Raw genomic sequence first — 17061 nt, forward strand, 5'->3', positions numbered from 1 at the left:
ATATATATATTTAATAAGCCTAGCGAAATATGAAGATAACACTCGGAAAGAACCGCCCATTCAAAAAAAGCCAGCTTTCTTGAAAACACTGTTTATGTCTAGCTACGAATTTTATATTGTAAATTGTATTCCTTTTTTTTCGACCGCTTCCAACTCTAGAAATGACAAAGAAAAATTAAAGTAAAATTCAGTTCTGCAAGATTCATTGTGGCCAAAATACGCTTGTAAAGACAATGATGCAAAAACAAAAATAACGTGAAATTTTAGAGAGTGTCTGATATCCTGCTGCGACCGTGTTGAAAATTGGCTGGTATTCGGTTGTTTGGGAATTATTTCGTGTTCATGGTTTGCACCCTTGACGTGTCTGTAAGTGCTCACTCATCCTCATCGTAGCTATTAGCCACAAGTGACAGAAAATAAATAACAAAAATCCAATCAAATCAAGTGACAGAACGAGGCATAGAAAAAATTCTCCGAAGTTCGAGAATGATGTGAAATACTGAACACTGTAATGAAGATTTCCTAAAAACTGGGGACATCCAGTTTACTGAGGGTATAGCCGATCCAGTTTTAATATAGCCACTGTTTAGGCTTCCCACGTAAGGGAAGCACAAAATAAAATACACATCGTGATCTTGTGGCTAACAATGTTGCAATCTCAGCATAGAATCCTTTAGAAGTTACGGAATCGTAAATATTATAACCAAAACACCAAGTTTGTTTCAGTTCTTGTTTATGCACAGAAGGCTAATCGTAACTGGATCTACAGTTTAAAACGGGATCCGAACCACTATGTGCTTGCACTGGCTATCGAACCCGACACCCCATGATTAAATGGTAACGACGTTATCACCCCACCATCGGAGAGGCCATGGTACAATGCTTACTTGTGATTGACCATTAAAAATTAAAGATTATGTGACATTATTCTAACGTAAATATTTAAAATTATGTCACGTTTCGCGAACCTGGGTTTATCTACCATGCAAAATCCAATAAATATAAGAAATGATTAATTAGTATTCCTCACACATTCTTGAAGATTTGTGTTGTACGTTTTACTGATAATAAACAGACAGTATCGAGTGTTCACTAGGTCTTTGGACAAGTCCAACGTATCTCATAATCCCCCCCGCTTTAAGGAAAACCCTACTCATTAGAAAATATTCAAACAAGCACACTTGAAATCACAAACATTACTTGCAGTTTGTATAATAAATCGAAGTCCAATCAAAACAAACCAGAGAATCTCAGCTGAAATTCCCACTTCAATTTCGAATTGTCACACGAAAGAAATTATTCATAATTCTGACACATTGCCATTCATCAATAGATATGCTCCTGTCCAAATGCAGGATTTTAACGTCGAGACTCCATTATCTGATGGTACAATCGGAGATTTGTTATCAACACACGTTTGTAATACCTAATTGTTTTGTTCAAGGTCAAGGGTTCATGTGCTGGGGATCTACATATATAAAAGCAACCCGAAGAAGTTGGTTATTCGTTCAGGCTGATTAATTCAATCAGTTTTTTCGGTGAGTTTGCCATTGTTGATTATTACCTACATTATGTATAGTGTTTGGAAGGAACAAGTTAGTTTTCTCTAGTAACAGTAACTAAAAGTTAAAATGAGTACGTGCAGTACTTGTCATGTAACTATTAACGAAATTAAGTTACGTTTCTGTCTGTTCAATGCTAATGAACATAATTATACTTCCCTTAAAATTTAACCTTGCGAGTAAATGCTCTGCATGGCGTGATTTTTCCAAGTATAACGGTTGAACTCGAATATTCTTAACTCTACATTAAACGTATGAAAAGTGTTATAATTTATTGAAATTAAATGTAATTTTTAGATGGTCGCATCTGTTAAGAAAACAGCGCTTTGCACTTCATACATTAAATACGTTCTGCGCTACAGATCTAGAAAAAAGTGACTGTTAAATTAACCTACAGTTTCATTTTAAAGTAACAGTAACTGTAGTTGAGTTACTTTTTCAAGTAATGTTCCAAAGGTTATAATTTCTGTCTTCCAGAAGCTAATATCGGTTCTGATTTCAAATGCGAATTCTTTGCATCTCAAGAGAGTATTGTGAATTTCACGGCATTTACCCAGAAATCCTCAATATTCTAAGTATTTCTTATTGTTAGTAACAAAAGTAATACTAATAAATTCAATGCAAAGAGTTCAAAGACGACAACAAAATATACACAATTGCAGATTTCAATTCGTCAGTATTACGTTAAATTCTTGTAAAAGACAGGTGGTGAATTGAAGCAAGTCTTGAAGTTTTCCTGGCGACGTTTGATGGAAAGATTCTCTCGGTCAATCGACCAGGTGAGTTGTGGAAAAAATTCCAAGATTTAGAGAACTAACGTCACTCTCATCTTCAGGGTATGGTTCTATAAAAAGAAGGAACAAGAAAACGGATATTACAGTAGCAGAGATTTTTGTTTAAAATCCGTATGTACGGGAAATATATCTGTGTGAATGAATGAATCACTGTGAGTTAATATTTCGTTTCATTGTTACTACTGCTACAAGTATGCACTTATCTACTCCCAAAAAAAGAGTGACTTTGTTCACACCAGCATTCAGCAATGGACGGCACCCACCCCTCAGAGCAAAAAAATTCGCTCACTGCAATGACATGATATAACATACAATGGTTTGAATAATACTTGTAATAAAGTTTAGAACGCAAATGTACAATAGTGGTTACTCCATTAATTATAATTAGAACAAATAGTGTTATCAATGAATTATTTCCCAATTCATTTCAGATTTTGCCAAAAGCCGACTAGCCAGTCATGGCGAGGACAATCTTCCAGTTAGTGGCGTGCCTGCTGTTGCTACAACAGAGCTTGGTCTCTGTTGTGCAATGTGAGACGCCAGACGGGGATAAAACCACCGTAAGTGTCAAAATGTCTATGCATCTTTCGCTAGAAAGTATAATCGAAAGCATAGAGTATAACATTGCTTAACTATCGAACAAACACCAATGAAAAATCATTCTGAAAAATAACCATTTAACCTTTGAAACAATTGGATCTAACTTGACGTCTCTAACAATCTTTTAACATTGTCGTTGGGTGCAGAGGTTTAACAAAAAGCTCCCAGACCAGCACCGCAAGTAGAGTTGATTTCGTTAGTTTCCAAAGCCTATCTTTCTGAAAACTGTAATAATAACATCTAAAGAAAGGAAATGTGACTAAGCTGTTTGTAAACTCGTCTCACTTACTAAACCCTGAATTACACGGAACTGGATTTCCAGTAGGAATGCCCTAGTTGGCGCTGGACTGGCTAGTTTTCAACTCGCACTATACTTGTTACCGTACTAGTCGATAGTCTTTTGTTCCCATAAGACATTGCGCAGAGCAGACAATCTGCAAAGATGGACGAACATTTTCAAGAATGTTGTAGGAGAATTACTGCTTTGTGCTTTTATTAAAAAATAAAAGTACGGACTAGAGAACAAGCTTTTTAATTAACTCGGGATATTCATACATGAGATTCGCAGGATTCATTCACAAATTTTTAAAAAATCAAACATTTAATTTAATACACTTGTAATAATAAGGATTTTCATTTTCGGCTAATCATATTTGTCACGTACACATCTCATCACCTTGCATAAATACCTAAATATTAATGAACCAAACACGAATGTACTGCATGTCATCTCTTTCCTATTTCTTTTATCGAGAAACTAACAAAAACAGCCAACACTCGGAAACCACAGACAAAAAACTTCCCTTTGCAAACTCACAGATTATCTTCATATGGTCAAACTTTGCTGTGATTGGCTGTTCCACAGAATCCAGTCGATGAAAGCCGTTAGCAATTAGAACATGTCCTATTCCTACAAACCAGTCAAGCAGCCAGCCATCACATCCGGGCAGGTAGCCAGTTCAGCGCCAACTAACTGAATATCCAGCTCCGTGTGATTCGCCCTTTAGTGCCACGATTGCTTCTGTATGCAGCATTTTTGCCCAAGGTACAATTCTGCCGATTGTTTCTATCTAGAATTTTCTGTTACTTCGTGTCATTAGTCTATAATTCTTCTTAGTGAAAGTGAAAACTTTTATAATTAATTTTACAAAACTTTAAAAATAAGTGTATCAAATTGTCCTGTGTAAATTAAGTACTCACACCTTTCCCTGTAGCATGAAATGATCGAGAAGCATGGTTATCCAGCAGAGACCCATCACGTGGTCACAAAGGACGGGTACATTCTTGCATTGCACAGGATTCCGTTCAGCCCTAACTCGCCAGATGTCAAGGAAGGAAGACCAGCTGTGTTGCTCCAACATGGCGTGCTCTCCAGTTCCTTCGATTGGATCGTGCAAGGACCTGGCGCTTCTCTGGGTAAGTCTACCAAATAAAAAAAAATATCACTGTAAAAGCTGTACATCGAGTCAAATGGGAACTGTACAAATACAGTTCAAATTTACATGAGGTACCAACAGTTACTTTCAAACTGACTACAAGGTTGCAACACTATTCCGGTAAGCTTCAAAGCGCCATTTTTTTGGCATTTTAAAGATGGCGCCTCCTCCATACATATACACCAGTGGTTTCTTGCCCCCTGGAATCCAAAAACTTGAAAATTTATTATATCTATGCACGATTACTGCACCAGCAAGTTTACGAATGGAAGATGAAGTTTGACAGTGGCCTCAGTTCGCAGGTAGAGGGGTGGAAACACCTTCGCAGTGGCTCATAAGTGATTGCACGTGCACCCCAAAGATTCTTCTTCTTGAGGTATACTATACAGACACTAACTCAGTATTGAAGATATATCTAGGATGTTCGGGAGAAGACACACATGTCAAAAACTGCGAGTTTCTGAATCAATTACTAATTATATAATTAATAAATATAATTTTATATTGGGCATATGTAAAGATTCTAAACAGTAATGATACAACATGTATATCATGTCTGTAATGTTTACTATTAAAAGAATAAACATAATCTCCCTGCTGTAAAATTGCCGTTTATTACTTACGTAAGTGCTTATTTCCGAACGCAATAGATAAGTACGTATATGAGCAATGGGTTCATTTTACTCTCAATTGCAATTTTACGTTAAAAGTAAACAAAGTGACATTTATGTAAGAAGGGTGTAACAGATTTGCTAGATGAACAAAACATCGGACAGGTACAAAGTCATATTTCTACTCATGAAATTTATGGACCCTTCCATACTTGCTAACCATCATTATCATTGGCGTAGCTAGGTATGGATCCAGCGAGCTCGGGCAGCTCTAGAAATGTTGCCAAATTAATGCAATTTTTACAGAAACAAAAGCAGCTGTTCTGTAGAGACTATTATCGGGTTTGAAAATTGAAAAATGTCACTAAAATTTGTCGATTTGTTTTCATAATAGGCAAAGAACTCTAACTTGAAACTCCTCGCAAATGTTGTATCATATGGCCTATATGTAGGGGAATTCAATTTAACAATCGCAAAGTAATCAAAATTTAATATTTTAAATGAATTCTAGAATTTTTCGCGAATTTCAACACGTCTTGCGCTTATTTTTTTAAAAAAAAACATCGCGAGAATCGTAAATTTTATGCTACATGAATTTAATGTGGCCGATAAGAATCTGCAAAAATATTATTTTATAAATTCTTATGTCAGAACTTTCTTTACTGACAACTTTTAAACGCGCTAGTTTTTCTTATCAAAACTTGGGATCCTTCCTGAAAAAAACTTGCTATGTCCCTGTTTATTAATTAAAAAAAAGGTAAAGTGCTCCCCTGTGCATAGCACCACGCCATGAAGGCGTATAGGGGGTGTGGGGGTAATAGTAACTCTATTCTAAAAGTGACCACTGTACCATATCTGAAATGTTGACAAGAGAATAAATTTTAAAAATAAACATTTTTACTATTAGTAAAGCTACATTAAAGTCCACAAACTAAGTAGCAGAGTAGACATATTTTAGTAACAAATAATATATATATACGTTCTCTACACTTTACAGCTTATCTGCTCTCTGATCTTGGCTACGACGTGTGGCTTGGTAATGCTAGAGGCAATACCTATTCCAGAAATCACACCACTCTGAATCCCAACAAGCTCAACTTCTGGTTGTTCAGGTAAGGCACGCGAGCAATTCGAAATTGCTGTATTTTGTAATTGTTAGTTTTTTTTCCATAGTGTTAAGATGTTCAGTGGAACGTTCCTACTTCAAACAAAATTTAATTCATTTCTTTGCATTTATGCGTTTCATTACATCATTAGTTGAAATAAATGATTTGGTTCCATTACAATCTTCTGGTATTCTTATTAACATTATTCTTGTTAACCTGTTACTCAAGGTTGAAACGACTAAAACATTTAAGGCGAGGATACAGTTACGCACCATGTGTGCATTTATTTCAATATCGTCGGAATGGGAAATGCTACTGAAGAAAAACGTGGGGTACAAGAGAGTATGAATTTTTCAACATGTGGCAGGTCGAAACGTTTTTCAAAGTTGATTATTAAGCTAGATACGACTTGTAAAAAATATGACGAATTAGAATTTTCGGAATCCCATGTATTCCTTATGGGGAATCAACTTCAACATCAAGTTACGACTAATCAAATGGAAGTTTCGACTTTTCTGCTGGCCAATCACTTCTTCAAACTGCCCTCTTTCCGTTGATATCATTTTCTATTCCATTGGAAGTTTGATATTCATAAGATAACAAATAAAAAGACTCCCATATCTGATCATTTTCACTATAGTTTACTTGTAGATCTTGTGCTTGTATTTTTAATTATTTAATATTACCCCCTACGACACCAGGGGTCCCGGGTTCGAATCCTAACCTGGTCATTAATGTTTGTGATTGTCCATTCATCACTCATCCCCATCTGCGCAAATTAGCCAAAAGTGGCACAAGAAGCGAAGTAAAATAAAGCAAATCAATCAAGCAATCATCATACCGGCTAAACAAAACGGGGAGAAACTATTTCTTTCAGAATTTGTTTCTGAGATGTTATCTTGAGAAATGAAAATGTGAAGTATATCACTTAATAGCGAAAGGTTTAACAGGTATTCTAAGGCAAAAAATAAGAAAAAAAGAGATGGTTGTGTAAATTGCAGAAAAACACTAGCGTCCCCTTTTTGTCAAAGTTTTCCTATCTCTACACGTAGTTCAGCGTATGATAAAGCTTGTAATGAGGCATTAGAATATATTATTCCTGATGGGCTTTAATGCCAACATATCGAACTTGAGATTGTGAGTTCAGGAGCAAAGATCATATTGTGAAGAACATTTTCTGACCGAAAATGGTAACACTTTTTCAGCTGGCAGGAGAAGGGTGTGTACGATTTGCCAGCCATGATCGACTACATCTTGGAAAAATCTGGCCAGCAGCAGCTACACTACGTCGGCCACTCCATGGGCACAACGATGGCCTTGGTGCTTCTGTCTGATAAGCCAGCTTACAACGCTAAGGTTGCGGGACTCACCCTCCTGGCACCAGTAGCAACGCTCAGCCATTCCACAAGCGGTTACACAAAACTCGTGCCATATTTGGATCAGCTTGGTGTAAGTATTTATTTCCTGCTGCATGCTTTATTTCTTCACGTAATGCTACTTTTTCAATGAATCGTGTTTTTTAAAATGCATTTTGCAAGTATTAATTATGGTTGTGGAAAAAACATTCCACATGGGTTCGGAACTCACATTAAACTGTAGTGCTGTAGTACCAAAATTTTCAGAGGGTATTCGCTAAGTTTTCTGAAACGTTGAGTGCAGACCATGTTTCCATTAAATATATGGACAAAATCATTTCTACAATAAAATATCATTCATAGTAAAATACTTAATGGTCATATGTTTATCATTAGCATAAGAGATGCATATTACAATACAGAATGAAGCAGAAGTCAGGTTACATAGGAAAACAAATAAGTGCACACTAACATACACATGATTGATATGTAATGGCTACAGTTACAGTACATGTTCAATATATACATCATCTGCTTGGGTTTATGCTTGAATTCGAAGCTCCTAGTTCCGTAAGACGTCTGCTAGTGTGGTGGGATGATTTTTATATTACTCCTGTGATAAAATTATTTGAGGTGATTCATGCTCATAACTTTCTTAGCGTATACTTGATGACCTTTACGTGTTCCCACAAGGAGAATCTAGGGGTGTTAAGTCTGATGTGCGTGGTGGTCATTCACCTATGTAACATGACTTTGGCTTCACCCTGTAGAGAAGGTATTTACAAAGTAAAAAATACGTAATGCATATTTCATTGATTGCATTTAAATATTAGGTACAGTATAGTAGATATGTTACTGTACTTTATGTATGTTACTTTACTGTTATTGATTGAATGATTTGGTGTTTTAAGTCCACTTTATTCACAGTAAGGCTAATCGGGACTGGACCTACAGTTTAAAGTGGGATCCGAACCACTTGTGCCTCCACCTTGTATCGAACCCGGGACCCCTTGATTACAAGGCTACGACGCTACCGATATTGCTTTATGAATTGCCAGTTTGTGCACTGTTAGTAACTTTCAAATACTACTAAAAGTGAAACACTTGGGGGAAATACTTCGAAGACCTCACTACTTATATTGAACAATAAAGTCTCCTAAAACTGTCGCTTACTGTCTACTCGAAAACACCAAATTGCCTCTTTCGATACACTACTCTCGTCAATGGTGGTTTTGCAGCAATACCTTCACATGTTTCTGAGGAATCAACTGATCGACGGGTGGGCCTTAACGACATTATATGTTCGATCATGTGAAACCATATTTGACAGTAATAAGCTCACTAGAGCAAATGGCCAATTACATAAATAAGCATGGACGTCCGCAGGATTTTTTTCAGGGAGGGGCAAGCAAGGTATTTTTTTTCCTCCAGGGGGCAAAGGAGGCATATTTTTCCCATAATAGCGTATCAATCCCTAAGATTATATGTTTATTTTATTTAAGTCTCTCTGAACGCTTCATGTTGACCAGGGCATTCACTTGTTTTTCTCAGTTGTCTCACCTCTTATAATCGTAACAAAATTTAGCAAGTAATTCTTCCTTTAAATGCAAAACTGATTGTTTTAAAACTACCAAAATCCCATTAACAATGTTGATCATCTTTACTTGACTTTGTTTCATATTCTGTACTTCCTGGATGATATGATGTTGATTGGCTGCTAAAGTTTTAACTGATTGAGATAAATGATGAACTGAAATGGTATTGAAAACAGAAAGTCCTGCACTGAACAAATTGATTAAATTAAGAAATATCTGCCTCTTGTCCCTGTTGTGGGTATTAGTAACATTCTGATATAAATTTTGGCAATTAAGCCTTACGTCTCCTACTGTAAATTTACATGGAAAATACTGAGAAATTTCAGTAAGATAATCATTAATTTTAGTGCTAGTATCATTATGAATAACTTTCCATTGCGCACATGCGGAATCATTGTCAACCTGAATATGCGCATCGATGAATATATTCACAGTTGTAAAAATATTCTTACTGCTATGAATGGTTAACCCTTGTCTCTCATAATATAAGCCTAATGATTTGAAAAATATGTCTTGTGACTGTTCATTGTTGGGTAGAGATCCAATAAAATTAATCAGGGATAGGAGTAGGATTAAAATCCAAAGTAGGAAAGTAAATCCGCTAGTAGCCATGCTTCTGTAATAAAAAAAAATTCCTGCATCAGTACAGCTTGACGTTGGGATATACACCTTAGTAAAGCTAAAATTATGCTGATGTAATAACTAAGTATGGGATCAGATAAGTAACTTGATCGGTGTTAGGGAAGGGGTGGGGAATAACTCATCAGCAATATCATTCGAAAAATGGGAAAGATACCGTAACTCTAAAGCCAATACCTTCAGTTAGTGATGAGGCAGCTCAAGCTGAAAGAGCTGAGGTGCGAAGATCAAAGGGACAGTTTATTCCTTCCTTTGCACAGTGCACCAACACTTTCGCAACAGCAGCAGATTTTATTACAGAATAACAATCTGGCTACTGCTGAGTCTGCACAATCGCGACCTACTTCTGGGATCGAAGCAAGATTCAATGCCTTGCAAAACGAGGTCGAGCAATTGAAATCAGCTCTTCCTCTATGCATTGTGTTGTGCCATGCAAACCTCCTGAGCATTCAGGAAACAGGTAATACTTCTGGTTATAGAGTCAGCGGTTTGCATGGTAGCAATTAAATAACACGATTCGGCATAGAGGAAGAGCTCGATGGCCTAGTAATATAGAGGTGAGACAAGCTGAGAGGGGACTGACTTTTGGGATTGAGTTGAGGGAGAAGGGGTGGTGAGCAAGGCAGTAGGTCAGAAGTAGAACGACGCTCTGGTCGACGAATTGCAGAAGCTTACAGAGGACTTCGCTTATTTTTGATTCAGCTAAAGACTTCAGATAGACAGGTAATTATCCTAACACCCAGCCATGATTCAGGTTCAACGGTTCACAAAACCCAACGAGTGACCATTGTCTTTTCTGTAGTTTAGTTCCTTAGTGTGATTTTGTACCTTTCGCATTGCCAAGCGATAACTCGTCATGCTAATGACGAGTGGTCTCATCATAGGATGAATGATGAGTTATTTACATCACCCCAGCAATTAATTGGTTAACAGTTTAGGTATTCATATGATCCCACGAACTTTAAGGTTCGTTACGATAGTGATGTCCCCTCAAAAAGCACCATTTCAGTCTGAAATTATCATGTTCCTTCAACGGATTTATAATAATTAACATAAATTACTGTGACTGAAAAGAAATTATGTGTGAAATATATAATTTTCTCCCTTGCCCCCCCTTCAGGACGTCCATGTAAATAATTGTAAACTAAAGAAAAGTAAAAGACATACGGATTATAGTAGAGAGTCAGTGGCGGCGATTGGGTTCCAAAACCGGGGGCAAGGCGCCAAACCTTGGGGGGGGGGGGGCAATGATAGTATATTTCCCTTTGTAGATAAGGTTTAGCATAGTGCGGGGGGCAAAAGAGGCGAAAAACGTGGGGTAACTGCCCCCGCCACTGTAAGGTATACCCTAATGAGTAAGGTTAACCAGAGGGTATACGGCGTATGCTGCTGTATACCCTTGACTACAGCCCTGGACCCAGTCTTAATTAGCATAACTGAGCATAAAATATTTTTTTTTAAAAAAAAGTTTTGTAAATTTAGGAAATTGCTTAATCGAACTATTTCATTTCAGTTTCTAGCAACTCTTTTTGGCAGAGGAGAATTCGTTCCTAGAAACAGACTAACTGAATTCTTGGGTGAAGTTCTGTGCAGAGACAACGCCCCAATCCAAGAGGTCTGCTCCAACGTTGTCTTCCTTCTCATGGGATGGAATTCTGAGGAATTCAACAAGGTATGTTTTGTATTATGTGTTGAAAACGTGAAGCAAAGTTTGTGTAAAGGGCAATTCCATTATGGCGGGTTTTACGTTCAGACAAATTTACATTAATTTTTAAATTGTTTTCTTAGCACCTTCAAATGTGTAACTCTATCAATTCATGTAATTTCATTTTTCTTGATGAAAGATACTTTATTTCAGAATATTCCTCCCCGTCTCAATTTTCAGCTACAGAAAATACATTTCTTGCAAATGTGATGAGACATGACTTAGGACCTTCCTTAGTCTTTCAGAAAACTCGGTGAAATATATGGGTTTATAGAAACAATTTCATTATATTTTCAGAAAGCGAACTTTACTCGACATATAGATCCTTTTAGGCTCTAAAAATATTAATACATAGTTTGTAAACAAACATTTTTGCCTGTGATGTGTGACACCATGCACAATATTTACTTTATTATGGAACAAGGCAAAGACTTTGAAAATTATCATAAGTAGATTCTTCAAACTAAGGTTTTCAGGAACGAAATTAGAATTAATTTAGTTTTCTTATGGTATAATACTATGTCATAATGAAATCACACTTCTACTGTAAAAGGTAATAGGTTTGAAACAATATACCGTATTATTTAAAAGACATGAAACTAATGTTTGTATTAATAATTCCAAATTCTGCATAGTTTTCCCTATAATTTCATGTAGAGGGTGACCCAGAGATGTATACCCATTATGGAATGAACATTACACAGTTAATTGTACACCAAACTGTATTATTTTTGTTGTATAATGTGTGTGATATATTGCCATTTATTTTACATTTATTTATTTATTTATTGCAGTCACCATGGAATCGTTGTCGGTGGAACATCACGTGTTCACGTATGATGCCTATGTGAGAAACGGCGACTCAGTGGTTGCAGCTCAGAGGTTATTCCGCCGGCACTTCCACGTAAGGCGGCATGGAATAGTTCCAACATGCAAAACAATCTTAAAATTAGTTAAGCAGTTTCGAACCACAGGCACTGTAACTCCAAAAACACCACCAGGTGCTGAACCTCTGAGCTGCAATATAGACATCATACATGAACACGTGATGTTCCACCGACCACGACTCCATGGTGACTGCAATAAATAAATAAATAAATGTAAAATAAATGGCAATATATCACACACATTATACAACAAAAATAATACAGTTTGGTGTACAATTAACTGTGTAATATTCATTCCAAAATGGGTATACATCTCTGGGTCACCCTTTATAATAAGTGATGCTTTGAAAAAAAAAAAAATACATTAACCTTGTTTCACATGGAATGGCTCTAAATAAGCACTAGACTACTATACGGTTTTCTTGGTTGGGAACCTGTAATTCGTTGTCAATTCTTGATTTACCAAGCAACTGTCTGTCATGGTGTATGGAATTCCATGTGAAGCGTGTGGCAACATGACATTTTCAGCTACCATTGAGGTTCACTTCAGTGTACAACCTGAACGACGTATGTTACATTCACATTTAGAACACTTTAGGGTGAAGCGCGCATATTTCCAACAACTTACCCCTCTTTACATTTTTCGCTATGCGCGCTAATAACGGAGTTGTAAAATGCAGCTGGGTTTTTTAATCACCTGTATAACACTGACGCAGACAGAAGGGTTAGGGGTAGGAAGCATCCAGTTCCCCGTTTTTTGGACAAGAATTGCTTGGTAGCTCAATATAGATTGATTCTCAAATAAATATTTCTAGGGTCAAACACGTATGAATTGAGGAGGCAAGCTAGGGAAACCCCCTCTTCATTTTCATCCTATGCACTAGGTTTATAAATTCATTCCCCTTACATAAAGCTACATTTTGAGTGAGAGTCCAAACGGAACGAAAGTTGAATCTATAACATTTATAAATATACATGAAGCAACGAAAGTTGAAACTATGTCATTTACAAATATACATGAAAATAAAATTACCCAGAGTACCTAAGGACATTATCGCCTTATTTTTAAATTGTACACTTCTCAAGAACTACGTTTGCGCATGTTCAGAAAAAGTTCAACGTCTGCCAAGGAGTACAGATTTCAAGATCGACTGTCCTGCCATCTTCCAGCACTTTTTGAATCTAAGTTATAACATGAGCTGCTACTTAGCAACTTGGGAGATATATGATAACAGCACCAAATCTGACCTGCCTAACCTATCCACGTAGGCATGTAATAGGAGAAATAAGCATATAAATAGGTAAGGCAGGTTAACATTTTGTTTATTTAAGCTATTATATGCATACCTGGATAGGTTAGGCAGGTCAGGTTTGACGCTGTTGGCATGTATTTCAATTACTGTGATCTGTTTATTGACGTTCCACCATATGTGAAGTGTTCAAATTATCAACCTTGCTTCGTGTGGTTTTCAGGATCTACTTTCTACCGTGTTGGGACATACTCCTGCTGGGGCATCCACAAGAGACATAATCCACTACGCCCAAGTGATCAGGGATGGTAAGTGTAATGGTCGTTCATTGACTTGCTTTAACAGTTTTCTTTCTCTTGCTGTTCTACGATGGCAGTAGGTTAGGTAATAAAAACCTTAGCCAGAATGAAGTTACATGTTTTGTTAATTTTTTGACACATACAGATACAGGATGATCCACAAATACACGTCTAAAACAAAAAGGAAACACGAATCAAATGTCTGTATACGTGATATATGAAAGGAGGGGAGAACTTACATGTTACCAACATGGCGACCGTCTTACAGTCCGTCGTGCTGGAGTCTTAGTTATTTTCTATGTAACATATCAAAATAGTAGACATGTAACCAGTGGCGGTGATTGGGTGCCAAAACTTGGGGGCAAGGACAATTTACTTTTATTGGTAGACGAGGCTTAATATGAACAGACCATAATGCGGAGGCAAAAAGGGGCATAACGTTCGGGGGCATCTGCCCCTCTAATTGCCGCTGCTGGTCGCGATTAGTTCAAAGAGGCAGAAAAGCCAAATAAAATAAACTTACTCAATCAATAAATTTACCTGATAAAAGTCTGTTAAGAATTGAAATCTTTGGCAGCATTCAAAAATACTGTTTACTTCTTTCGTAGTACTGAATTTTATTTAGCAATGCGTAAAACTAAAACTAAACTAACACAACACTTATTCTGATATCTCAATTTAATTGATTGACTGATTTGGTTATCTTACTTCGCTGTTCTACCACTTTTGGCTAATCGCGACGATGAGTGATGATATGATGAAACTGATGAAGGTACACTCACAAAGAACACCCATGCACAGGCAGGGATTCCGGATCCAGCTAACCATTCCGGCACGAAGGTCGGTTGAAATATCTGAATTTAAGATTTAGATAAGATGTTGAACACTGTCACAAGATGTGTTGGAGAGCATATATTCAAATTGAAATTCTAATGAACTTCTATTTACATATCCTTTGCAGAACGATTCCAAAAATTCGACTACGGCCCAGTGCAAAACCTTCTGAAGTATGGACGAAGGAAGCCCCCCGCATTCAACCTGAAGAAGATTACCGTCCCTGTGTCCTTGTACCACTGCACTAAGGACGGTTTGGCTGCGCCAGGCGTAAGTGCTCATTGAGATACTTTAGTGCTATAACACCTAACAAATACATTGCTAAGGTTTAGTGATCAGTTTTTGCGTATGTTGGCACAGTTTACTGCAAATATATTACAAGGTAAATTGTCTATCAATACATTCATTCAGTTTTCTTTTATGCTATTCCAAAACTGAAACAGAAAATATCAACCAAGTCTGAAGAAGTTTGTTATCGAGTAGGTTAATGCGCGCGCGCAAACACACACATAAATAAGTTAGTTCATCGTTGAATGACAGCATTGGTTTATTTGTATGTTTGTAATAACAACCTACACATTATTTCCTAAACTAGTGGCTTGTTTAGAGCCGCCATGGCCTAATTGGTAGGGCGTCTGACTGCCATGATCGACACCCGAATTCGATTCCCGGTGTGGGTGATCCAAGGTCGAAATTTTTCCAGCCTTGTCCCCGTATAAAGCGACCCAGCTTCAAATCTGGCTACCTGGGGGTTAAAGAAGGCCGGAGCGTGTTGTGCTGATCACATCACCTCCAAAATGGCCGAGATCGAGAATGTGTGAGACCCTAGCCTCACATCCACTAATTGTGTCTTCATGACACGGTGTTGTATGATCAAGAAACTTTACCTTACTGCCTAGTTCAATGGTGCCTTTCCATACTATTAAATATTTCCAAGAATATTTTAATGCTATTGACGCATATCAGGAAATTAAATACATAAAACTATAAAAATAAAATATGCCTTGGCGTTATCTATGTTCCCTAATTACACCGCACTGGCCCACATTCAATGTATTTCCCCTTAGCTATAAAACCTTCAATATTAAGGGAAAGACCCATACCGATAACAAAAGATAGAGCATACCTCGAGAATAAGAATAATATTGATATTTATTCCAGACATGAACTTATTATCAACAAATAAGATAAAAATATATCAAAGATTGCTCATACCATTTGCTACACCAATTAATGAAACTTGAAATGTTTGGTAGGTTCTATTTTATCGGGACTTTGGACAAAGGATTTTTATCTATCCTAATACGTTTAATTTAATCTACTTTTAATGAGTAGTTTACGTAAAAATATTTTCCAATTTCCCAATGACATTGCTGAAATCCAGCTTATGTCAATAAAGGTTACAAAACTATAAAATATTAACGGCTTGACATTCTCAAGATAATTTCATTTGTTCTATGAACTACATCGAATATACCGAATCTAATTTCACCTAAAACTTTTGACAAGGATAACATACTTTATGTCAAGGCACGTTATAAAATAATGTTGCGATACAGAATGTGGTTGGATTCGGGTACATTCAACAGAAAACTAAAGCAGGACCATTTTACAATGTCGTACTTTTTGTTTACAAAAATATGAACAATATGTATGAATAACTTTTAGACATGATTTAGAATGTTGTTTTATGACTGTTGAAACCACAAATAAACTTATTTACATTGTAATGTAATCCTTGTTATTTACAGGATGTGGAATGGCTATCACAGCAATTACCTAATGTAGTGGACTATCATCTGGTACCCCTGGCTTCTTTCACCCATTTGGACTTCATCTGGGCCAAGCATGTCGACTCTTTGGTGAACAACAGAGTTGCCAGCATCATGCATCAGTACTGAGAAATTTTCTTCATGTTCATTGTAAGAGTTTGTGTCACTCCAATGCTAAGGAGTAATCGAAATAAACATTATTTTTGAAACACAATTCCTTGATTACTTTCCTTTCGTTTAACGAAATATCACAAGAAACAAACGTATTATGAGAAAAGAAACAAGTGCACTTCAATTCTCCCCTTGCACACTTCATCAGCCTAGAATCATATCGACGTAAGTCTTTCTCTCATTAGTTTTACTGAACCCAAATATTATAACACCATTAAGCCTTGTTTCCATGATATGAAAAACTCAATATGCTGACCAAGGCAGACATTTATTTTATTATAAAACATAAACTAAACCCCGTGACGTTTAGTTTATGTTTTATAATAAAATAAATTCCTGCCTTGGTCAGCATATTGAGTTTTCCAAATATTATACTTTTAACTACTGATCGATTTCTTATGTGCTACAGAAAAAGGCCTAATATGAATTCAAATATTCGAAAACA

At 36.7% G+C, this 17061-nt stretch overlaps 1 protein-coding gene across 1 annotated transcript; it reads left to right on the forward strand.

The window, feature by feature from the left end:
* The first annotated feature begins 1444 nt into the window (after nucleotides 1–1444).
* Nucleotides 1445–16659, forward strand: LOC145993782 (lipase 3-like). The gene is made up of 9 exons (XM_083129576.1): nucleotides 1445–1538; nucleotides 2788–2916; nucleotides 4171–4372; nucleotides 6001–6115; nucleotides 7315–7558; nucleotides 11212–11370; nucleotides 13764–13848; nucleotides 14801–14943; nucleotides 16425–16659. The coding sequence occupies exons 2-9, from the start codon at nucleotides 2815–2817 to the stop codon at nucleotides 16572–16574; spliced, it is 1200 nt and encodes a 399-aa protein (XP_082985702.1). The 5' UTR covers nucleotides 1445–1538; nucleotides 2788–2814; the 3' UTR covers nucleotides 16575–16659.
* The last annotated feature ends 402 nt before the right edge of the window (nucleotides 16660–17061 follow it).

This window comes from Lepisma saccharinum, chromosome 10, assembly GCF_977018435.1.
Source record: "Lepisma saccharinum chromosome 10, izLepSacc3.1, whole genome shotgun sequence".
Lineage (NCBI taxonomy): Eukaryota > Metazoa > Arthropoda > Insecta > Zygentoma > Lepismatidae > Lepisma > Lepisma saccharinum.